This window comes from Hyla sarda, chromosome 6, assembly GCF_029499605.1.
Source record: "Hyla sarda isolate aHylSar1 chromosome 6, aHylSar1.hap1, whole genome shotgun sequence".
Classification (NCBI taxonomy): Eukaryota; Metazoa; Chordata; class Amphibia; order Anura; family Hylidae; genus Hyla; species Hyla sarda.
Window position 1 is genome coordinate 254026881 of NC_079194.1, and position 25288 is coordinate 254052168.

A 25288-nucleotide genomic window follows, 5' to 3' on the forward strand; every position below is an offset into this window, starting at 1 on the left:
GCTGCTGAATACTACAGAGGAAATTATTTTCTTTTTGGAACGCAGAGCTCTCTGCTGATATTATGAGCACAGTGCTCTCTGCTGACATCTCTGTCCATTTTAAGAACTGTCCAGAGTAGAAAAAAATCCCCATAGCAAACATATGCTGCTCTGGGCAGTTCCTAAAATGGACAGATATGTCAGCAGAGAGCCCTGTGGTCATGATGTCAGCAGAGAGCTCTGTGTTCCAAAAAGAAAAGAATTTCCTCTGTAGTACTCAGCATCTTATAAGTACTGGAAGGATTAAGATTTTTTTAAATAGAAGTCATTTACTAATCTGTTTAACTTTCTGGCACCTGTTGATTAAAAACAAAAAAAAAAGTTTTCCACTAGAGTACCCCTTTAACTTAATATTTGGTTGCACACCCTTTGGATAAAAGTTTATAAACTGCTCCAGGTCTCTCTTATTGGAAGGCGCCTTTTTCCAACAGCAATTTCAACATCTCTCCACAGGTGTTCAATGGGATTTAGATCTGGACTCATTGCTGCCTCTTCAGAACTCTCCAGCGCTTTGTTGCCATCCATTTCTGGGTGCTTTTTGACGTATGTTTGGGGTCATTATCCTGCTGGAAGACCCAAGATCTCAGACACAAACCCAGCTTTCTGACACTTGGCTGTATAGTGCGACCCAAAATCCGTTGGTAATCCTCAGATTTCATGATGCCTTGCACACATTCAAGGCACCCGGTGCCAGAGGCAGCAATACAACCCCAAAACATCATTGAACCTCCACCATATTTCACTGTAGGTACTGTGTTCTTTTTTTCTAATTCTGTTTTCGGTAAACAGTAGAATGATGTGAAGAAATATATAGATCCAGCTCCTGATGGAGAAAAAATAAAACTTAACGTTTAATAAACCATATTAAAAACTGGTAGCCACATCAGTGGCAAGTGACATGTCACTTAATGAAACCAGTGTCACTTGCCACTGATGTAGCTACCAGTTTTTAATATGGTTTATTAAACGTTAAAGTTTTATTTTATTTTTTCTCCATCAGGAGCTGGATCTATAAATTTCTTCACATCATTCTACTGTTTACCGAAAACAGAATGAAGCCTACAAAGAAAAGAAAACAGTACCTACAGTGAAATATGGTGGAGGTTCAATGATATTTTGGGGTTGTTTTGCTGCCTCTGGCACTGGGTGTCTTGAATGTGTACAATAGGAAAATGAATGAAAATGTGTTCCTCAATGAAGGCGCTGGTCCATGGATGCATATAATAGTTTTATTTACATTTGTACAGCAACACGTTTCAACCCCGGACAGGGCTCTTCATCAGGCATAAAATGCAACATACAGAAGGCTTCCTTTTATATATAAAAGGAAGCCTTCTGTATGTTGTATTTTATGCCTGATGAAGACCCCTGTCCGGGGTTGAAACGTGTTGCTGTACAAATGAAAATAAAACTATTACATGCATCCATGGACCAGCGCCTTCATTGAGGAACACGTTTTCATTAATTTTCCTATTGCTCTGCTACCGGTGAGACTGACGTCACCCCGGGAAGTTCCTCGTGGCAGCTGTCCGGCTTTCCTCTCTCCTAAACGCTATTGTAGGTTTTGTGCTCTCAGCGCAACACCGAAGGGTAAAGACCCATCTTTCCCTTTATCCTGATTTACTTCTCCAGATGATCCTCACCCAGGAGCGCACCTTTGGCTGTGTTTTTTTCCCTTTTGCATTTGAATGTGTACAAGGCATCATGAAATCTGAGGATTACCAATGGATTTTGGGTCACACTGTACAGTCTAGTGTCAGAAAGCTGGGTTTGCGTCAGAGATCTTGGGTCAATAAAGAGTCCGAGGCCAGGTTAAGGGTAACGGTAGCTTTTACTGAGGTTAGACAGGTGGTACAGTCTATACCGTACAGCCAGTATCCCAGAGAGGTGGCCAGTGACACAGAGACCTGGGCTTGCTGGTACTTGCAGTAGGTAGACTGACTATAATGCAGGCCATGGTGACTAGACAGTAGATTTGACTTGACTCACTTGATGACTGACAATTAGATTACTTTAGCTTACTTGCAATTGACAGGTGGCTGCAGACTTTAGGCCTCCAATGGCTGGACACAGGCACTGGGACAGACGACTGGACTTGACCTCAGCAGAAAGAGAATAGAGAAGAGAAGAGAGAGATTGCAGCTCCTCCCTATCTTATATAGGGGGGCTGTGCAAGGAGCCCATAGGTTACTTCGGAGGTCACCTGGTCACTGGTGTTCTCTGGGTAACAATACAATCATGTGGTACAAGTATAATCATGTGACATGCAATCATGTGACAAACAATAAAGGTCCTTTACTCTTTATGTGAAAACGTATATACACAGGGGGAGATACTGCAGGAGAACCCCAGGGACAGACAGGGACTCAAGTTGACGGGACTTTAGGACCATACAGGACCACATCCCGTACTGGAACACCACAGATAAGTAGGTAGATAAAATGTAAATAAGGTTACTAATTCATATATGTGTTATTTTATTAGGTTGCCTTTTTGTCACATTTACAGCTGTGGCACCCACCTGATCACTGTAGGGTACAATTCTGTGGTGTAAAGAAACACACAACTGAATGACGCCGCCAGGCACCCCTTTCCAAATACTGCCAAGCTGGTCCTCACTATCTGAAGCTCTAAAAAGACAACAGTATTAAGACTCTGGTATATAGGGAGATCAGTGAGGATGAGATAACTCAATAGTTTTCTTACCATTTGGAACAAAAATATTTGCCAAAATGGCCAGTCCACCAAGAGAGAGGGAGAAGAACTGTGTGACTCTTCGCCCAATGTAGATCATGCTCGTGGTGGAAATTAGCTTGGCTGGAAAATCAACTGCTCCAAAGATGACCTGTATAAGATAAATGCTGACTCCAAATTTTTGAAGGTCCATAGCCAAACCATAATAGGCAAAACTTGTGGAGAACCTGGAATAAAAGTAAGCAATTGTGAGTAAAGATGTTTTGGATTATACCAGATGTGTTAAGACGATCTCGGCCTTCTTGTCTTTGCAGAGTCTTGCATTTGACAATTAGGGTTGCTCGCAAATATTCGCAATTCGAATTTTATTTGCGAACATCGCATATTTGCGAATTCGCGAATATTCGCAAATATAGCACTATATATTCGAAATTTCGAATATTTGCTTTCTTTTTTTTCACAGTACACATCACAGTCATCATCCCTCTCTGCTTCCAGCTTGTGTGGTCTAAAGAAGGCTCTAATACTACTGTGTGAGACCGCCGGACGAATATTCGCATATGCGAATATTCCCGAATATTGATCCCTCCCTTCTGCTGCTTCAAGTTACACTGGTATACTTGCTAGAAAGTTCATAAATTTTAACATATGCGAATATTCACATATGCGAATTTTCACATATGCGAATTTACGCATATGCGGAAAAAACGCGAATATGCAAATTTAGCGAATATATGACGAATATTCGTCCATATATTTGCGACATATCGCGAATTCGAATATGGCCTATGCCGCTCAACACTATTGACAATACTCAATGCTTCTGGCATAGGCAGAGCAAACTCTCTTGTTGCTCAGGGAAAGCATTTCAGAATGCACTTGCCACTGTGGTCCCGTACACTTGACCTGTGCCAGTTTCTGCAGGAACAGTTGACCATCCAATGTGCCTGGTTTCTTTCCAACTCTCCCCAATGGCAGATGTCAGAGGTGAGAAAAATTGGGGATGTCTGAGCTCATCCTGTTCTTGGTGAAATAAGCTGCCACTTTGTCCTCTCACCCCAATCAGAAGACATGTAGCATACATAGTAACATAGTAACATAGTTCATAAGGTTGAAAAAAGACCAGAGTCCATCAAGTTCAACCTATATCCCTAATGAGTCCCTATTGGATTGATCCAGAGGAAGGCAAAAAAAAACCTCATACTCGAGGTAAAAATTCCTTCCGACTCCAAATATGGCAATCTGAATAAATCCCTGGATCCCTATAAATCTAGTATACATAACCTGTGTAATGTACTTTCAGCCAAGCCAAGTGTGCATGTATATGGGGGATTGAGAGGGATTTTTTTCCGTATATGCCCTGCTTTATTCTGCACGCTAGGAGACCTGTTCCACCTACTGGACCTACAGCTAAAGGATGCATTCTTTAAAGGGGTACTCCACCCCTAGACATCTTATCCCCTATCCAAAGGATAGGGGATAAGATGTCAGATCGCCGGGGTCCCGCTGCTGGGGACCCCGGGGATCGCTGCTGCAGCACCCCACTATCATTACTGCGCAGAGCGAGATCGCTCTGCACGTAATGACGGGCAATACAGGGCCAGAGCATCGTTACATCACGGGTCCGCCCCTCGTGACGTCACGGCCCGCCCCCATCAATACAAGTCTATGGGAGGGGGCGTGGCGGTCGTCACGCCCCCTGCCATAGACTTGCATTAAGGGGACAGGCCGTGATGTCATGAGGGGCGGAGCCATGACGTCACACTGCTCCGGCCCCTGTATCGCCCGTCATTACGCACAGAGCGAACTCGCTCTGTGCAGTAATGATGGCGGGGTGCCGCAGCGACGATCCCCGGGGTCCCCAGCAGTGGGACCGCAGCGATCTAACATCTTATCCCCTATCCTTTGGATAGGGGATAAGATGCCAGGGGCGGAGTACCCCTTTAATTGTTTGTAATGTCACACAATCCCCCCCATACAATAACAGACATTCTCTCCATTTTAATAAATACTTAAGAATGATAAATTAAGGAAAAATATAGGTAAAGGAGACAGGTAAATTCTACTTACCATACAAAGCTCACAGCAAAGGAAATTCTCCGCACATTGCTTGTTCGAACCAAATCCAAAATGGTATAGGATGAATTGCTACAAGCCATCTCTTTCATCATGTCAGCCTTTAGTGACTATTGTGAGAATGAATAAGACTATTAGAAGACATGAAAATGCTGGAGATCATATCTGTAATCCTTTATAGAGCTTCACATGTATATGACACTAATGGATTAGAGAGGTTTGGTTTTCTTGTTCATTCATCCCTATTATTAACTGTCCTCGGATGTGTTACTTTTTGCTGAACACTTGCTTGTTTAACAGGGCATACATATTTTTTTGATGTAAAAGAATATTCCATACTCTTCATATGTATCTCATATATATCTCACATATACCCTCATTCAGGCGCTGATAACAGTATGCTATCTTGCTTAGGGCTCTAATCATTAAAGTGTCCCTGTCGTTTAGAAAATCTTTTGATATGTCGCAGAGACACTTCAAAAGTTTTCATCAGTTGGAGTCTCAGTGCTGAGACCCCTACTGATCTAGAGAACGACCTAAGGCTTATAATGGCGGAGATCACTGCAGGTGAGGAATAAAAAGTGAAATTCCTCAAGAGTGATGTAGGTCAATGTTTTTACCCCTTTAATTTGTGTGGTGATAGCGTGTATGTGCGCCAAATTTATTAAATGGTGCAGATCACGTGATAATTATGGTGCTGGTACAGATTTTTCTTCAGTACTTAAAAAAAAAAAAAAACACTCATGAAGTTTCCCCCATCATGCTGCATTCAATACCCCACAATTGGAATGTGAAAACAGAATTTTAGAAATTTTTTGCAAACCTATTAAAATACAAAAAAACAAAAATTTCACGTAGACATAAGTATTCAGACTCTTTGCTGTGATAGGCTGCATTCACATCTCAGTTTTACACTACGGGTGCCGGATCCGGCTGGGGGAGGGGCAAACCGGGCTCTCCCGTACCCCAGCCGGACCAGTGCTGAACTCCATTCACTTTAATGAGCCGACCGGAGTCAAAAGGGGACTCCGGTCAGCTCATTTTTGACCCGTATCCAGTTTTGTGACCGGACCTTAAAGGTCCGGTCACAAGACTGGATACGGGTCAAAAATGACGATCCGGCACCCGTAGTGTAAAACCGAGATGTGAATGCAGCCATACAGAGAATTTAGCTCTGGGGTTTCCCTTTTTTCTTCCTGGGTGATTTATACATAATTTAAATCCAGCACTATAACCCTGTGTTATAGTTCTGAACTGAAATATTGTGCAATATTATCAGACACTTTTTTTTTTTTTCATGTTAATCCTTATGGGATGAAAGGAATAATTATTTAATGCCCTGCTAATTTTGTATGTTCACCTACTGACATAGAAATGATCAGTCTATAACTCATTATGACCCCCCAATGATCAGTCTATAACTCATTATGACCCCCCATGTCGGCGATGGCCGCAGATCGCTGGACAATTCAGTCCAGCGATCTGCGGCGGATTCCGGGTCAATCGGGTCTCCAGTGACCCGGTGACCCAGAATTATTGGCTGATCGGGGCCGTCAGAGACGGCCCCGAACAGCCAGAGGCAGCAGGGGTGAGGTGGCACTGGTGCCACCTCACGATCGCCCTGATTCGTCGGCCGGATTACCGGCCGACCAATCAGGGCGCCTGCTGCGGGTGTCACTCCCGCTACCCGCTCCGCCCCTCTTCCGGAGGACGTGAGCGGGTGCGGGACGTGCACCCCGGGTGCTGGGGACCCCGATCCCCGGCGCCCCTGTTGGGATCGGGGCCCCAGGAGCAGCGGCGGCGGCGGAGACGACGAGGGACTGACCTGGTGCAGCGAGGATCGTTGGAGGTGAGTGACAGCCTCCTGCTGTTGCTTAGCAACAGCTCCCAGCATGCAAAAAGGGCATGCTGGGAGCTGTAGTTATGCAACAGCAGGAGGCAGACCACCACAACTCCCAGCATGCCCTTATGGGCATGCTGGGACTTGTAGTTTTGCAACAGCTGGAGGCACATTCTTTCTATGGAAAAATGCACCTTCAGCTGTTGTGTAACTACAACTCCCAGCTTGCACAATCAGCTAAAGTGCATGCTGGGAGTTGTAGTGGTGCATCTGGTGGTTGCATAACTACAACTCCCAGCATGCCCGTTGGCTGTCGGTGATTGCTGAGAGTTGTAGTTTTGCAACAGCTGAAGGCACACTGAGTTAAGTAGCAAACCAGTGTGTCTCCAGCTGTTGCATAACTACAATCCCCAGCATCCCCAGCCAAAGTAGTATGCCTCCAGCTGTTGCATAACTACAACACCCAGCATGCCCTTCCGCTGTCCGTACATGCTGGGGGTTGTAGCTTTTGCAACAGCTGAAGGCACACTGGTTGCAAAACACTGAGTTTGCTACCAAACTCGGTGTTTCACAACCAGTGTGCATCCAGCTGTTGCAAAACTACAACTCCCAGCATGCACTGATAGACCGTACATGCTGGGAGTTGTAGTTTTGCAACAGCTGGATGTCCCCCCCCCCCCCCCCCCAATGTGAATGTACAGGGTACACTCACATGGGTGGAGGATTACAGTAAGTATCCGGCTGCAAGTTTGAGGTGCGGCAAAATTTCTGCCGCAGCTCAAACTGCCAGCGAGAAACGACTGTGAACCCCCCGCCCGTGCGACTGTACCCTAAAAACACTACACTACACTAACACACAATAAAATAAAAAGTAAAAAACACCACATATACACATACCCCTACACAGCCCCCCTCCCCAATAAAAATGAAAAACGTCTGGTACGCCACTGTTTCCAAAACGGAGCCTCCAGCGGTTGCAAAACTACAACTCCCAGCATGCACTGATAGACCGTACATGCTGGGAGTTGTAGTTTTGCAACAGCTGGATGTCCCCCCCAATGTGAACGTACAGGGTACACTCACATGGGCGGAGGATTACAGTAAGTATCCGGCTGCAAGTTTGAGCTGCGTCAAATTTTCTGCCGTAGCTCAAACTGCCAGCGAGAAACTACTGTGAACCCCCGCCCGTGTGACTGTACCCTAAAAACACTACACTACACTAACACACAATAAAATAAAAAGTAAAAAACACTACATATACACATACCCCTACACAGCCCCCCTCCCCTCCCCAATAAAAATGAAAAACGTCTGGTACGCCACTGTTTCCAAAACGGAGCCTCCAGCTGTTGCAAAACAACTACTCCCAGTATTGCCAGATAGCCGTTGACTGTCCAGGCATGCTGGGAGTTTTACAACAGCTGGAGGCACCCTGTTTGGGAATCACTGGCGTAGAATTCCCCTATGTCCACCCCTATGCAATCCCTAATTTAGGCCTCAAATGCGTATGGCGCTCTCACTTTGGAGCGCTGTCGTATTTCAAGGCAACAGTTTAGGGCCACATATGGGGTATCGCCGTACTCGGGAGAAATTGGGCTTCAAATTTTGGGGGGTATTTTCTGCTATTACCCTTTTAAAAAATGTAAAATTTTTGGGAAAACAAGCATTTTAGGTAAAAAAAATATATATTTTTTTACATATGCAAAAGTCGTGAAACATCTGTAGGGTATTAAGGTTCAAATTACCCCTTGTTACGTTCCCCGAGGGGTCTAGTTTCCAAAATGGTATGCCATGTGTTTTTTTTTTGCTGTCCTGGCACCATAGGGGCTTCCTAAATGCGGCATGCCCCCAGAGCAAAATTCGCTTTCAAAAAGCCAAATGTGACTCCTTCTTTTCTGAGACCTGTAGTGCGCCAGCAGAGCACTTTTCACACCCATATGGGGTGTTTTCTGAATCGGGAGAAATTGGGCTTCAAATTTTGGGGGGTATTTTCTGCTATAACCCTTTTTAAAATTGTAAAAATTTTGGGAAATTAAGCATTTTAGGTAAAAAAAATATATATTTTTTTACATATGCAAAAGTCGTGAAACACCTGTAGGGTATTAAGGTTCACATTACCGCTTGTTACGTTCCCCGAGGGGTCTAGTTTCCAAAATGGTATGCCATGTGTTTTTTTTTTTTGCTGTTCTGGCACCATAGGGGCTTCCTAAATGCGGCATGCCCCCAGAGCAAAATTTGCTTTCAAAAAGCCAAATGTTACTCCTTCTCTTCTGAGACCTGTAGTGCGCCAGCAGAGCACTTTTCACCCCCATATGGGGTGTTTTCTGAATCGGGAGAAATTGGGCTTCAAATTTTGGGGGGTATTTTCCGCTATTACCCTTTTTAAAAATGTAAACATTTTGGGAAAACAAGCATTTTAGGTAAAAAAAAATTTTTTTTTTTACATATGCAAAAGTCGTGAAACACCTGTAGGGCATTAAGGTTCACGTTACCCCTTGTTACGTTCCCCGAGGGGTCTAGTTTCCAAAATGGTATGCCATGTGTTTTTTTTTGCTGTTCTGGCACCATAGGGGCTTCCTAAATGCGGCATGCCCCCAGAGCAAAATTTGCTTTCAAAAAGCCAAATGTTACTCCTTCTCTTCTGAGACCTGTAGTGCACCAGCAGAGCACTTTTCACCCCCATGCGAGGTGTTTTCTGTATCAGGAGAAATTGGGCTTCAAATTTTGGGGGTATTTTCTGCTATTACCCTTTTTAAAAATGTAAAATTTTTGGGAAACCAAGCATTTTAGGTAAAAAAAATATATATTTTTTTTACATATGCAAAAGTCGTGAATCACCTGTAGGATATTAAGGTTCACTTTACCCCTTGTTACGTTCCCTGAGGGGTCTAGTTTCCAAAATGGTATGCCATGTGTTTTTTTTAACTGTCCTGGCACCATAGGGGCTTCCTAAATGCGGCATGCCCCCCAAAAACCATTTGTCGCTCCTTCCCTTCTGAGCCCTCTACTGCGCCCGCCGAACAATTAACATAGACATATGAGGTATGTGCTTACTCGAGAGAAATTGGGTTTCAAAACAAGTCAAAATTTTCTCCTTTTTACCCCTTATAAAAATTCAAAAATTGGGTCTACAAGAACATGCGAGTGTAAAAAATGAAGATTTAGAATTTTCTCCTTCACTTTGCTGCTATTCCTGTGAAACACCTAAAGGGTTAATACACTTACTGAATGTTTTTTTGAATACTTTAGGGGGTGTAGTTTTTATAATGGGGTCTTTTATGGGGTATTTCTAATATGAAGACCCTTCAAATCCACTTCAAAACTGAACTGGTCCCTGAAAAATAGTGAGTTTGAAAATTTTGTGAAAAATTTCAAAATTGCTACTGAACTTTGAAGCCCTATGGTGTCTTCCAAAAGTAAAAACTCATAAATTTTATGATGCAAACATAAAGTAGACATATTGTATATGTGAACCCAAAAAAAATATATTTTGAATATCCATTTTCCTTACAAGCAGAGAGCTTCAAAGTTAGAAAAATGCAAAATTTTCATTTTTTTCATCAAATTTTGGGATTTTTCACCAAGAAAGAATGCAAGTTACCATAAAATTTTACCACTAAGTTAAAGTAGAATATGTCACGAAAAAACAATCTCGGAATCAGAATGATAACTAAAAGCATTCCAGAGTTATTAATGTTTAAAGTGACAGTGGTCAGAATTGCAAAAAACGCTCCGGTCCTTAAGGTATAAAATGGCCTGGTCCTTAAGGGGTTAAAGGGGTACTCCGGTGAAAACCTTTTTTTCTTTTAAATCAACTGGTGCCAGAAAGTTAAACAGATTTGTAAATTACTTCTATTAAAAAATCTTAATCCTTCCTGTACTTATTAGCTGCTGAATACTACAGAGGAAATGCTTTTCTTTTTGGAATTCTCTCTGATGACATCACGAGCACAGTTCTCTTTGCTGACGTCATTATAATAATAATAATAACTCTTTAATAATTAATAATAATAACTTTTTAATAATAATTAATTAATAATAACTTTTTGATCACTTTTTATTCACTTTTTTGTGGTATAAAAAGTGATAAAAAATGCGCTATTTTGTACATTGGAATTTTTTGCGTGTACGCTATTGAACGTGCGGTTTAAAAAGCGGTATATTTTTATAATTCGGACATTTCCGCACACGGTGATACCACATACATGTATTTTTATTTACACTGTTTTATTTTGTTACTAGGAAATGCCGGGTGATTTAAATTATTAATTCAGAAGGGAATACCTGAAAGGGTTAACTTTTTTTTTACACTTTTTTTTTTTGCAAGCTGATAGGTGCCATAGAGACCTATCAGCTTGCAATGGCTGATTTCATTCACAGACTGCTGCCTTGCCGTTGTGAAATCAGTGAAATCGGTGATTGATTGCTACAGCCTGTAACTCAGGCTGGGAGTAATCAATCGGAGCCCGGACACCGCCGGAGAAGGTAAGAGACCTTCTTCTCTCCGGGTAGCTGATCGGGGCCTCACGATTTTATCGCGATGACCCCGATCAGCCCGACTGAGCAGCTTGGAAGCATTTAGTTTCACTTTTGATGCGGCGCTCAGCTTTGAGCACCGCATCGGAAGGGTTAATAGCGCGTGGCCGAACGATCGCGGCTGCGCGCTATTAGCCGCAGGTCCCGGCTGTGAATAGGCGCCGGGACCATCCCGCTATGACTCGGGATCCCGCCGGGACCCCGCGTTATAGACAGGGACCGCACTTAGGACGTTTATAAATGTCAATTTGCGGGAAGGGGTTAAAGGGAATGCTCCTAATTTTAGCTTGTTACCTGTATAAAAGACTCCTGAGAGCCAAAAACTTTGCTGATTCATAGGGGATCAAATACTTATTTACTGAGTAAAATGCAAATCAATATTTAACTTTTTTTTAATTAGTTTTTCTGGATGTTTTTTGTTGTTCTGTCTCTTGCAGTTTAAATGAACTAACTCTTAACATTATAGACTGATCATACATACAGAATCATCAGGGGATGAAATATTTTTTCTTCACTGTATGTATCGCACTATAGATTTTGATCTCTGTGTTTCATAAAATATCATGAATTGTATTGGTTTTCAAGTTTCCAGGGAATATTGTGCATTAGATTATGAAGAAGCAGACGATAGGTTAACAGGTACCTGAAAACTACATACATGAAAGTATTTATAACCAACCTCTAGTGTTATCTTCTCAGCCTCCTCCTGCCTTCCATTGTATTTGGCTACTCTTTTCATTTCTTTAACAGCCTTGGAAGGATTACCAGAGAGAACAAGCCACCTGGCAGATTCTGGGAACCACCTATGAAAAAGAAGATCAGCCATTGTGTCCATCACAACTAGTAAGACTGGGTTCACGTATATCAGTTGTCCGGAACAGTTTCTCTCCGGTGTGCACCGGAGGGAAACTGATGCTAGAACTGATCCCATTAATTTTTATGGGACAGTTGAAAAGCATCCAGCGTCTCAATTTTGATGCTGGATGGTTGGACACACCGGAGGGCACCGGACAGGGGAACGCAATTGCTGAGTTCCCCTTTCCAGAAACAATGAATGCCGGATGCCATACAAGTGATGACAACTTGTCATTAGTTGTGGCATTAGTTGCGTCCAGATCTAGGCTGAGTTCACTTATGCCGGACACAGGGGTGGACATATTGCTTGTGCAGCCGGTTCAGCTGCACAGGGACCCAGCGTGGGAGGGGGCCCACCCTCACACGCTGGGCCGGTCCTACCATCGGACCCAGTGCACAGGGCCGCCATCAGGGGGTAAACCCATACACTTGTGTGGGGCCCGGAGCTTCAGGGAGGCCCGGACGTCCCTGTACTTTTTTTTTTCCGGGTAGTCAGTGAGTGACTGCGACTGTAACTCACTGACTCCTGGCTGGGTACCCGTCAGAACTATGACCGGGCCTCATAGTCTGGGGGGCCCGCAGGACTATGAGGCCCGCTCTTTCTAGGGCGCAGGCCCCTTAAGAAGTACGGCAGGGCCGGACAGGCCAGGGGCTGATGGAAGTCGACGTGCCCCGCGCAGGCACGCACGTCTACTCCAGTCACCTGACCTGTCCCGGCGCGATCTCCAGTCCAGCAGCCTCCCGACGGATCCTCCCCGTGCAGTGACACTCTGACAGGAGCAGCAGCTGCACCGAACCCCGGCAGGGTGAGTGAACGGGGTGTGTGTGTGTGTGGCGGGGGGGGGGGGGAGTTGGATGGGGGCTATGTTGTTTGCAGACTACAATGGTGATGAGAGGTGCAGGGGAACTGGTGCTTGGGGTGTTATAGGGGTGATGAGAGGGGGGGGGGTTATGGGGGGATGAGAGGTGCAGGGGGGTGTTATGGGGGGATGAAAGGTGCATGGGGAGGTTATGGGGGTGATGAGAGGTGCAGGGGGTTATGGGGTAATGAGAGGTGCAGGGGGGTGTTATGGGGGTAATGAGAGGTGCAGGGGGGTGTTATGGGGGGGATGAGAGGTGCAGGGGGTGTTATGGGGGGATGAAAGGTGCATGGGGAGGTTATGGGGGTGATGAGAGGTGCATGGGGAGGTTATGGGGGTAATGAGAGATGCAGGGGGGTTATGGGGGTGATGAGAGATGCAGGGGGTGTTATGGGAGTGATGAGAGATGCAGGGGGTGTTATGGGGGTGATGAGAGGGGGGGGGGGGGGTGTTATGGGGTGATGAGAGGTGCAGGGGGGGTTATGGGGGTGATAAGAGGTGCAGGAGGGTGTTATGGGGGTGAAGAGAGGTGCAGGGGGGTGTTATGGGGGTGGTGAGAGATGCAGGGGGCATTATAATAGTGATGAGGAGAGGTGCGGGGGTTATAGTAGTGATGAGGAGAGGTGCGGGGGTTATAGTAGTGATGAGGAGAGGTGTGTGGGGGGGTTATAGTAGTGATGAGGAGAGGTGCGGGGGGGGGGTTATAGTAGTGATGAGGAGAGGTGCGGGGGGGTTATAGTAGTGATGAGGAGAGGTGCGGGGGGGTTATAGTAGTGATGAGGAGAGGTGCAGGGATTATAGTAGTGATGAGGAGAGGTGCAGGGGTTATAGTAGTGATGAGGAGAGGTGCGGGGGGGTTATAGTAGTGATGAGGAGAGGTGCGGGGGGGTTATAGTAGTGATGAGGAGAGGTGCGGGGGGGTTATAGTAGTGATGAGGAGAGGTGCGGGTGGGTTATAGTAGTGATGAGGAGAGGTGCGGGGGGTTATAGTAGTGATGAGGAGAGGTGTGGGGAGTTATAGTAGTGATGAGGAGAGGTGCGGGGGGTTATAGTAGTGATGAGGAGAGGTGCAGGGGTTATAGTAGTGATGAGGAGAGGTGCGGGGGGGGGTTATAGTAGTGATGAGGAGAGGTGTGGGGGGTTATAGTAGTGATGAGGAGAGGTGCGGGGGTTTATAGTAGTGATGAGGAGAGGTGCATGGGGGGTTATAGCAGTGATGAGGAGAGGTGCAGGGGTTATAGTAGTGATGAGGAGAGGTGTGGGGGGGTTAGAGTAGTGATGAGGAGAGGTGTGGGGGGGTTATAGTAGTGATGAGGAGAGGTGCGGGGGTGGTTATAGTAGTGTTGAGGAGAGGTTTGGCAGGGGTTATGGGGGTGATGAGGAATGATGAGGACACAGAGGATAAGAGGTATTATATTTAGTGGGTATAGTGTGTGGCAGGATTATATTTAGTGGGTACAGTGTATAGCAGTATTATATTCAGGGTACAGTGTGTGGCAGGATTATATTTAGTGGGTACAGTGTATAGCAGTATTATACTCAGGTTACAGTGTATAGCATTATTATATTCAGGGTACGGTGTGTGGCAGGATTATATTTAGTGGGCACAGTGTGTAGCAGTATTATATTCAGGGTACAGTGTATAGTATTATTATATTCAGTGTACAGTGTATAGCAGTATTATATTCAGGGTACAGTGTGTGGCAGTATTATATTTAGTGGGTACAATGTGTGGCAGTATTATATTCGGAGTACAGTGTGTGGCAGTATTATATTCAGGTTACAGTGTGTAGCAGGATTATATTTAGTGGATACAGTGTATAGCAGTATTATATTAAGTGGGTACAGTGTACAGCAGTATTGTATTCAGGTTACAGTGTCTGGCAATATTATATTTAGGGTACAGTGTGGGGCAGTATTTTATTTAGGGTATAGTGTGTGACAGTATTTTATTTAGGGTACTGTGTGGGACAGTATTATATTTAGTGGGTACAGTGAATAGCAGTATTATATTTAGTGGGTACAGTGTATGGCAGTATGCTATTCATGGTACAGTGTGTGGCAGTATTATATTCAGGGTACAGTGTGTGGCAGGATTATATTCAGGGTACAGTGTGTGGCAGTATTATATTTAGTGGGTACAGTGTATAGCAGTATTATATTCAGGGTACAGTGTGGGGCAGTATTTTATTTAGTTACACTTTCTGGCAAGGTTATAATGATTACTGTCTTCATGCAGAGGATGAGGATCTGCTGACAAAGTGAGGAGCCAATGATGTCTGCATGTCAGACTTTGCAGAGAAGATGGAGCTGGGGGAAGACCTGGTCTCTGGACGAGATGAAGAAGAAAAGAAGACGTCACTCAGGTCACTGACATCATTGTGTGTTCTTATGACTGTCCCATCAGAGCTGTAGTCACTTGTAAGTTCTGCAGTGATGATGGGTAAAACTGTGTCCAATCTGTGTCTCTTCAGCTGTTACAAAACTACAACTCCCATTGCCTGATGCTCTCCAGACATGATGGGAGTTTTAGCTTTCCAACAGCTGGAGAACCACTTCAACCGAGGTGATCGGTGGGGGTCTCAGGCCTTGAGTTGTGTAAGGGGCCCCGAAATTTCTGATGGCAGCCCTGCCAGTGCACATATGACAGGGAAACCAGTCTTGCCCAGTCACTAAACTGCTACTTACATCTGCCCATGGGGACTTCCTGGCTGAGGTGCGTGCAGTGAGTGACGTCATCGCAAGCACCTGGACGCTGACGTCCAGCGCAGAGCGTGCGATGATGTCACTTATAGCGCGCACCTCTGCCAGGAAGTCCCCATGGGCAGATGTAAGTAGTGCAGGCCAGGTAAGAGTGTGTGGGTGAGTGAGAGTGTGTGTGTGTTTGTTTGTTGGGGTTAAGCTACGCTACCTTATGTGGGGAATCTATGCTACCTAATGTGGGGAATATATGCTATGCTACCTAATGTGGGGAATCTATGCTACCTAATGTGGGGAATATATGCTATGCTACCTAATGTGGGGAATCTATGCTACCTAATGTGGGGAATATATGCTATGCTACCTAATGTGGGGAATCTTTGCTACACTACCTAATGTGGGGAATATGTGCTACGCTACCTAATGTGGGGAATCTATGCCATGCTACCTAATGTGGGGAATATATGCTATGCTACGCTACCTAATGTGGGGCTACGCTACCTAATGTAGGGAATCTATGCTACGCTACCTAATGTGGGGAATATATGCTGCGCTACCTAATGTGGGGAATATATGCTACGCTCCCTAATGTGGGGAAATTATGCTACGTTACCTAATGTGGGGAAACTATGCAATGCTACCTAATGTGGGGAATATATGCTACATAATGTGGGGAAACTATGCTACCTAATGTGGGGAATCTATGCTACCTAATGTGGGGGAACTGCTGCCTATCTAATGCAGATTAATGTGAGTTGCAGTGGAATTTTATGGCATATTACTTTTTTTTTTGGGGGGGGGGGGCCCAGGCACATTCTTTGCACAGGGGCCCTCTGTTGTCTGTGTCCGCCCCTGGCCGGACATATGCGAACCAAGGTCTCAACCTTTGAATTACTCTACATTGTTTCTAGGACATGACTGTCAGGCATCTGCTTTGTCAATAGCTCTGGCTGTGGTTTATAAGGGTTAATATGAAATAAACAAGGAAGCCATCAGGCAGTGGCATTCCTACTAGAGATGAGCGAACTTACAGTAAATTCGATTTGTCACAAACTTCTCGGCTCGGCAGTTAATGACTTATCCTGCATGAATTAGTTCAGCCTTCAGGTGCTCCGGTGGGCTGGAAAAGGTGGATACATTCCTAGGAAAGAGTCTCCTAGGACTGTATCCACCTTTTCCAGCCCACCGGAGCACCTGAAAGCTGAACTAATTTATGCAGGAAAATACATCAACTGCCGAGCCGAGAAGTTTGTGACGAATCGAATTTACTGTAAGTTCGCTCATCTCTAATTCCTACCATAGAGAAGGGGGAACAGCACTCATCTATTCCCACCACAAGGCTACCTACAGCTTCCATTTGGGACAAGCTCATAGCGTACAAATTTGTACACTTCCCATCAAATCCAATAATAGCGGTAAACATCAGTAAACAGTTGACTTCCCCTAATGGCTTGAGGCAACTAAAATGATTACATTGTAAATTAAATTATTAAATTTAAGTTCATAAAAACTAAGTTGACCTACAGATACATTGTGAAATAGATAACAAGAAAATGTTTTACCGAATTTCTGTATCAGTGCAGTACAGCCAAGCAAGACAGACCAAGGGTTTGCTGGGCCTAGTTTTGGTGTCTGACATAAAGTACCAAGAACAGAAGGTATTTTCATATTATCTTGTCTTACGCTTCATATTAGAGGAACACAGATCATTTTTCTCTCACTGTAGCTCTAAGGATTGCAGAGTTTGCAGTTGTATCTGAACTTTGGTATCTAAGTTTTTCTGATGGCCCATAGACCATATAAGCACATGTTCATACTGCGGAATGTCCATGCAGAATTTTGCTTGTACGTTCTGCATGGACATTCCGCTACAACAGAGTCCCATTTATTTCAATGAGATTCTGCTGGACTCTTCACACATTGGAATTTTTGCGGACTTTGCTCGGAAATGCATTGCCATCTATGACACGGTGCATTTCCAAGCAGACCTAGTGCCTGCAGGATTATTTAAATGTTGGAATGTCCACGCTCTTTTTCTGGGTGAACATTCCACACATTTTTCGTCATGTGAACATACCCTAAGAGTGTATTGCCAGGGAGCTTTGCACTTCTCTCTTGGTCGGCTGGACAAGTTGCTACCAACACAGGAACCACTCTCAGAAGCACCTGAATGGGGCTGCAGAGGCTCCCCTACCATAAGGTGAGTAAGGCGACCGCCTAAGGCCTCACACTGGCAAGAGCCTCACAGCCACCTAACTCACTCTTCCGATAAAGTAGCATGTGTGACAATATGTACGCATCGCCAATCAGCTCTAGTATTTTACCACTTTTTACTCTCCCGATCCTGTGTTTATTGCAGCGCAGTGCTTCTAATGCAGGCTGTGCGTGATGAGATGATGTCACCGCGCACAGCCTGCATTCGAAGCACTGCACCGCAGTAGACAGAGGATCGGGAGAAGAAGTGGCAGCCCCTCTACTGTCAGCAGGCCCGGCGCTAGTGGTGGGAGGTGGGACCACCGCGTTTACTAACCCCTTAATCTGCCACCCTTCCAACCCCAGTGCAGGCATGCCGGGACCCGGGACCTGATCAGCTACAGACCTCGGTGCTGATCTCCCTTCATGGTGGCCACAGGAGGAGGACAATGATGCGGGGGGGGGGGGGGGGGGGGTGTTTGTGTGTATGATGTGAGTGTATGTATGATGTGTGTGTGTATGTATGTATGATGTGTGTTAATGATGTGTGTGTATGTATGATGTGTGTATGTATGCATGAAGTGTGTGTATATGTATGATGTGTGTATTGTGTGTATGATGTATGTATGTATCTATGATGTGTGTATGTATGATGTGGGTGTATGATGTGAGTGTATGAAGTGTGTATATATGTATGATGTGTGTGTATTTATTGATGTTGTGTAGTGTTGCTCGCGAATATTCGCAATTCGAATATTATTCGCGAATATCGCATATTCGCGAATTCGCGAATTTCGCGAATATAGCGCTATATATTCGTAATTACGAATATTCGTTTTTATTTTTTTAATTTTTATTTTTTTATTCACAGTACACATCACAGTGATCATCCCTCTCTGCTTCCAGCTTGTGTGGTGTAAAGAAGGCTGTAATACTACTGTGTGAGACCAGCGTGCGAAAATTCGCATATGCTAATTTTCGCATATGCGAATTTTCGCACATGCTAATTTTGTATATGCTAATATTCACATATGTTAATTTTCGCATACGCGAATATTCGAATATGCGAAAATAAATTGCGAATATAACGAATATGCGAATATTCGCGAATATATGACGAATATTCGTCCATATATTCGCGAATATTCGCGAATTCGAATATGGCCTATGCCGCTCAACACTAATGTTGTGTGCATGTATGGATGATGTGTGTATGATGTGTGTGTATGTATGATCTTTGTGTATGTATGATGTGTTTGTATGATGTGCATGTATGTATGATGTGTGTTTGATGTGTGCATGCATGATGTGTGTATATGTATGTGTGATGTGTTACATAGTTACATAGTTAGAACGGTCGAAAAAAGACATATGTCCATCAAGTTCAACCAGGGAATTGAAGGGTAGGGGTGTGTGTATGATGTGTGTGTATGAAGTGTGTATGTATGTAGGTCTGATGTGTGTGTATGATGTGTATGTATGTATGATTGTATGTGTATGGTGTGTGTGTATGTATGAGTGTTTGTATGTGTGATTGTGTGTTTGTATGATTGTGTGTATGTATGGTGTGTGTATGTATGATGTGTGTGTGTATGATTATGTGTGTATGTATGATGTGTGTGTATGTATTATGCGTGGGAAAGGGGGAGGGGGGAGTCCGGAGGATGCCGGTGTATGTATTATGTGTGTGTATGTATGATTATGTGTTTGTATGTATTATGTGTTTGTATGTATGTGAGTGTATGAATGATGTGTATTATTATGCGTGGGGGTCCAGAGGCGGTGGGTGTATATATGATGGATGTGTGTGTATTGAGAATGTGTGTGTATGTGTATGCATGATAGATGTGTGTAAACTGTGTATGATGTGTGTGTATGTATTGTGCAGGGTGAGGGACGTCCGGAGGCAGTGTGTGTTTGTGTATGTATGATGTGTGTGTATGTACAATAGATGTGTGTGTGTATATGTGTGATGACTGTATGTATGATAGGTGTGTGTACCTAATAGGTGCTGCTACTACTACTAAACCTACCTAATAGGGCTGCTACTACACTTATCTAAAGGCAGCTGCTACCACACCTACCTAAAGGGGGCTTCTATTACTACTTCCTATGGGAACTGCTGCTACTACAGTATCTAAATGGGGGCTTCTTCTATTGTACACCTTTCCGGCATGCTCAACAAGGTTTGTTAAGCCATAGGCTGGTCCTGGTGGTCTGCACAGTATAATGCACCTTTTAGTTTTGTGCTTATATGAAGATTACAACCCATACCATGCATTACAATCTAATTTAGTTCCTCATAATGGAGGAAAGTGGGGTTGTAAGGAACTGAATTAGATTTTAATGCATTTTATGGGTTGTAATCTTCATGTAAGCACAAAACTAAAAGGTGCATTATATTGTACAGACCACCTTATGTTCACTACCAAGAGGAATAAAATTTGATTTTAATGCATGGTTGTGGCAGTAATCTCCATAGCACCCACCATTCAATAGAATAGTCGTAGTGTCCCCCAAACTACGGCCTTCCAGCTATGGCAAAACTACAACTCCCAGCAGCAACAGCCACTCTCTCTTCAAATCTCCCACAGGCAGTCATCAGCTCCAGCAGCAGTTGGTACAACAGAAGAGGAATGTTAAATTAAGGGGGATAGGAGAGGTCTGTCAGAGGGAGAGAAAGTCAGTTATTTAAAGGAGCGATCCCCAACATGCCCCCTTCATGCATCTCTATGGGAGAGCCAGAGATACAGTTCTTGTGTGCAGTACAGACCAAAAGTTTGGACACACCTTCTCATTCAGAGTTTTCTTTATTTTCATGACTATGAAAATTGTAGATTCACATTGAAGGCATTAAAACTATGAATTAACACATGTGGAATTATATACATAACAAAAAAGTGTGAAACAACTGAAAATATGTCATATTCTAGGTTCTTCAAAGTAGCCACCTTTTGCTTTGATTACTGCTTTGCACACTCTTGGCATTCTCTTGTTGAGCTTCAAGAGGTAGTCACCTGAAATGGTTTTCACTTCACAGGTGTACTGGTGTGGAGGAGGAGGTGTGATGATGTGGGGGGGGGGGGGGGCTTTACTGGTGACACTGTTGGGGATTTATTCAAAATTTAAGGCATACTGAACCAGCATGTCTACCACAGCATCTTGCAGCGGCATGCTATTCCATCCGGTTTGCGTTTAGTTGGACCATCATTTATTTTTCAACAGGACCCAAACACACCTCCAGGCTGTGTAAGGGCTATTTGACCAAGAAGGAGAGTGATGGGGTGCTACACCAGATGACCTGGCCTCCACAGTCACCAGACCTGAACCCAATCGAGATGGTTTGGGGTGAGCTGGACCGCAGAGTGAAGGAAAAAAGGCCAACAAGTGCTAAGCATCTCTGGGAACTCCTTCAAGACTGTTGGAAGACCATTTCAGGTGACTACCTCTTGAAGCTCATCAAGAGAATGAGTGTGCAAAGCAGTAATCAAAGTAAAAGGTGGCTAGAACCTAGACTATGACATATTTTCACACTTTTTTGTTATGTATATAATTCCACATGTGTTAATTGATAGTTTTTCAGTGTGAATCTACAATTTTTATAGTCATGAAAATAAAGAAAACTCTGAATGAGAAGGTGTGTCCAAACTTTTGGTCTGTACTGTATGTTCGGTTCTCCCGTAGAGATGCATGAAGGGGGGGCAACGGGGGTCAACACAACTCCGTTCATAGTCCTGGTGTGGAGGTATACTTTGTTTTTTTACCCCAACCCTTGGAAAAATCCTGCGTTAAAAACTCTGTTGAGCAGCACCCCATGCATCACCATTCACTTACATTCAGGGTGCAGGCACACAATACTTTGTCTTGCCCCAGGTGCTACCAAATCACACTACCTTGCGATATCTCATCGGTGAGGGCCTTGTGTTCCAGTTTCACCTAGGGCCTCAACAAGTCTAGAGCCGCCTCTGTGGGGTTGCAATACAATTTCCCTGAAGATTGTAGAGGGACAGACTGAGCGTTGTTGACTTTTCATCCTCAGGATCAGTAAGGATTTCACTGATCCTAAAGTGATGCTGTTTCCTAGCTCTCTGCCATCACTTTATGAGATGTGACTACCCCTTTAATATAACAATGTTATAAAAATATGCACTAGCAGATTTAGTGCTGAACTTTGCCCACACTGAACAATACATGGGTAAACCAACAAATGCATTTATCACGAGAGATCGTATTGGACTTTATTACTGTTTAATCATCAAATAGACAGTGACATTTATGTCTTTTTGCATCTGATGTTTCTCTCTGTATTATCTGTATTGTGGTGATAAAACACATTTACCGTTTAAGGTGATAACATTTCACATCAAGGTACTCATTTTGCCCGAAGAGAAACAATGCACTTTCATTTGAAAATATTTTCTTTGATGTGCAAAGAGCAAGCAGAGCAGAATACAGCTGGGCCTTTTGTAGAGAAGGCCTCATTTGCGTGTGTTCTTTCTCTTAGGCGGGGAAAAAGCCTCTAGAAAGTGATGTGTTTGCGTAAATCTAGGATAACAGTTTTGCCCGTTGCCAAATCTATCTTTTTTACTTAAAATGATTAGTAGTTTTTTTTTATTTGATTTTTTTTAACGTTTCTGCTGGCAGTGTTTCTTTTATAAACATCAATGGGTCGGGATGATGTTGTTACTGCTACATAGAGTTCTGCTCTTTCAAATATGGACATATTAAAAGGTAATAACTATGTATAGACAAGATACAGATACACAATGCCTGGCACTGCAGGGGTGCAATTCGTCAATCCCGCATAAAGCATGCTGTAGTGAGGCTGGGGTATGCTGCTAAATCTGGTGGTGCAGGCTAGAAAAGCACATGACGCTCGAACATAGCGTAAAGGAAGAGAGACCGCACTCACCAGTCAGTCCGTGTAGGTAATCTTTATTCCAAGTAGAACAGGGGGTGGTTGGTGAACACGGTCATGCAGAGCAAGCGGCTAGGACACCAGGAACATTCACAGGTGTGACAGCTGTTTCACGGGACTCGCCCGCGGGCGAGTCCCGTAAAACAGCTGTCACACCTGTGAATGTTCCTGGTGTCCTAGCTGCTTGCTCTGCATGACCGTGTTCACCAACCCCCCCAAACCCTTCTTCTTGGAATAAAGATTACCTACACGGACTGACTGGTGAGTGCGGTCTCTCTTCCTTTACGTTATGTTCGAGCCCGCGGGTGAGTCCAGTGAAACAGCTGTCACACCTGTGAATGTTCCTGGTGTCCTAGCCGCTTGCTCTGCATGACCGTGTTCACCAACCCCCCCAGCCCTTCTTCTTGGAATAAAGATTACCTACACGGACTGACTGGTGTGTGGTCTCTCTTCCTTTACATTATGTTCGATCCCGCGGGCGAGTCCCGTGAAACAGCTGTCACACCTGTGAATGTTCCTGGTGTCCTAGCCGCTTGCTCTGCATGACCGTGTTCACCAACCCCCCTCCAGCCCGTGGGCGAGTCCCGTGAAACAGCTGTCACACTTGTGAATGTTCCTGGTGTCCTAGCTGCTTGCTAGGTCCTAGCTGCAGTGACCGTGTTCACCAACAGTGACCGTGTTCACCGTGTTCATCAACCCCCCAGCCTGCGGGTGAGTCCCGTGAAACAGCTGTCACACCTGTGAATGTTCCTGGCATCCTAGCCGCTTGCTCTGCATGACCGTCACGTTCTACACGGAATAAAGATTACCTGCAAGGACTGACTGGTGAGTGCAGTCTCTCTTCCTTTACGTTATATTAAAAGGTAATCTCTAGCAAAAACTATTTCCCAATAATTTGTTTATACCTTATTCCTTTGAAAACCTACATTTTAGGTATGATCGTTATTAAAGGAAATCTGTCAGCTGTACTTGTTCCTAAGAGCTACACAATCTGTTGGATAGTTGTTAGGGTATAAAAGCAAATTGCACCTTTCTTGTAGCTGATGGTGGTTTTTAGACTTATAAAATCATTTTTTTATATTTAAGTGTCTGGAGGGAGTGGCTAAGCTGTTTAAGTGCCAGAACCTGGCACACCTCTATGATCGCCTTAACCTTTTATCCCCTCTTTGACTGATGTACATGAGATTTACTGAATCCAACATAAAAAAAATTGCCATATACATTGCCATATGATATCAGAGAAATGGGGAGGTGCCGTATGGTCCTATTGAATTTATGCTTTTTTTTTGTTGTTGTACGGAGCTATCATACATTTGTGTGCATTAACACAAAGTTTGAAGGAATAGTTTTAATCAAAATAATTAAGTTAATAAATATATCCAAAAGTAATTAAAATAAAGTAAAAGTAATTAACTTAGCCGCATTCTATAAAATCACAATTCCTTATAGCCCCATACTACTCACCAGGAATAGAGAAAAAATATAAAGAACGGAAGAGAGACACAGAGTTGTAGCCATCGCCAATCTCGTATGCCATATGCTAAACCTGCCAAGATAAGCTGTCCAACTGTGTAGGAATATCCTGCCAAGGTGCCTGTGATGGTGCGAACTTTGGTTGGAACCCATTCTACAACTGTTAAGACAAAAAAAAAAATTAAGATTAAAATGGAAAAAACAGAATTATTAAAATGGAGCACATTTATCAATAATAATATGAATGGGTCATAAAAAAGTGGTGAGGGCTTTAGAAAGTGGTTTTAAGCCTTGCCTGAGATCCATCAACCTGTTGATACATCTGGTGCACACTGCATGGCGGAGAGATGCAGGCTAATTACATATTACATATGAGGACAGGATATGAGGACGGGATGTAAGGATGGGATTTGAGGTCAAGATACGATGACTGGATAGGAGGTCAGGATAGGAGGTCAGGATAGGAGGTCGAGATATGATGACGGGATAGGAGGTCAGGATAGGAGGTCAGGATAGGAGGTCAAGACATGATGACGGGATAGGAGGTCAGGATAGGAGGTCGGGATATGAGGACGGGATAGGAGGTTGGGATATGACAACAATATATGAGGACGGGATATGAAGTCAAAAGCTTCCTCCTTTGTTTATTTTCCTCCCCAACAAGGATTAGGAAGGAAAAACCGGGCAACGCCGGGTGCTCAGTTAGTCTATATATATATATATATATATATATATATATATAAAACTCAATGTGTGTATGTGTGTGTGTATATGTGTGTATGTATGTTCCAGCATCACGTCCAAACGGCTAAAGATATTAACATGAAACTTGGCACACGTTACTTATATGTCAACAACAAACATAGGATAGGTAATTTAACCCTTACCCACCCCCATTTGCCAGGGTCGGGGTTTTTGTTTAAAGTCCAATACAAGACTATAGGAAATATATGTTACTGCATTACTTCCAAATAGCTGGAGATATTTCGATAATACTTGGTCACAGGGTACTTACATGTCCACTTAAAATATAGGATAGTTAATTTAACCCTTAACTAACCCAATTTTTCAGGGTCAGGGTTTTTGTTTAAAGTCCGATGCAAA

General features: G+C 43.9%; 1 protein-coding gene across 2 annotated transcripts in view; it reads right to left on the reverse strand.

The window, feature by feature from the left end:
* Positions 1 to 25288, reverse strand: part of LOC130276934 (solute carrier family 22 member 6-A-like) — an 81989-nt gene that overhangs the window by 24867 nt on the left and 31834 nt on the right. For both annotated transcript variants that reach the window (XM_056526964.1, XM_056526965.1), the window contains exons 5-9: positions 24176 to 24344; positions 11865 to 11988; positions 4804 to 4919; positions 2746 to 2960; positions 2561 to 2669 (exon numbers count right to left, since the gene is read on the reverse strand). In XM_056526964.1, coding sequence (XP_056382939.1) covers positions 2561 to 2669; positions 2746 to 2960; positions 4804 to 4919; positions 11865 to 11988; positions 24176 to 24344 — 733 coding nt within the window. The remainder of the gene's footprint in view (positions 1 to 2560; positions 2670 to 2745; positions 2961 to 4803; positions 4920 to 11864; positions 11989 to 24175; positions 24345 to 25288) is intronic.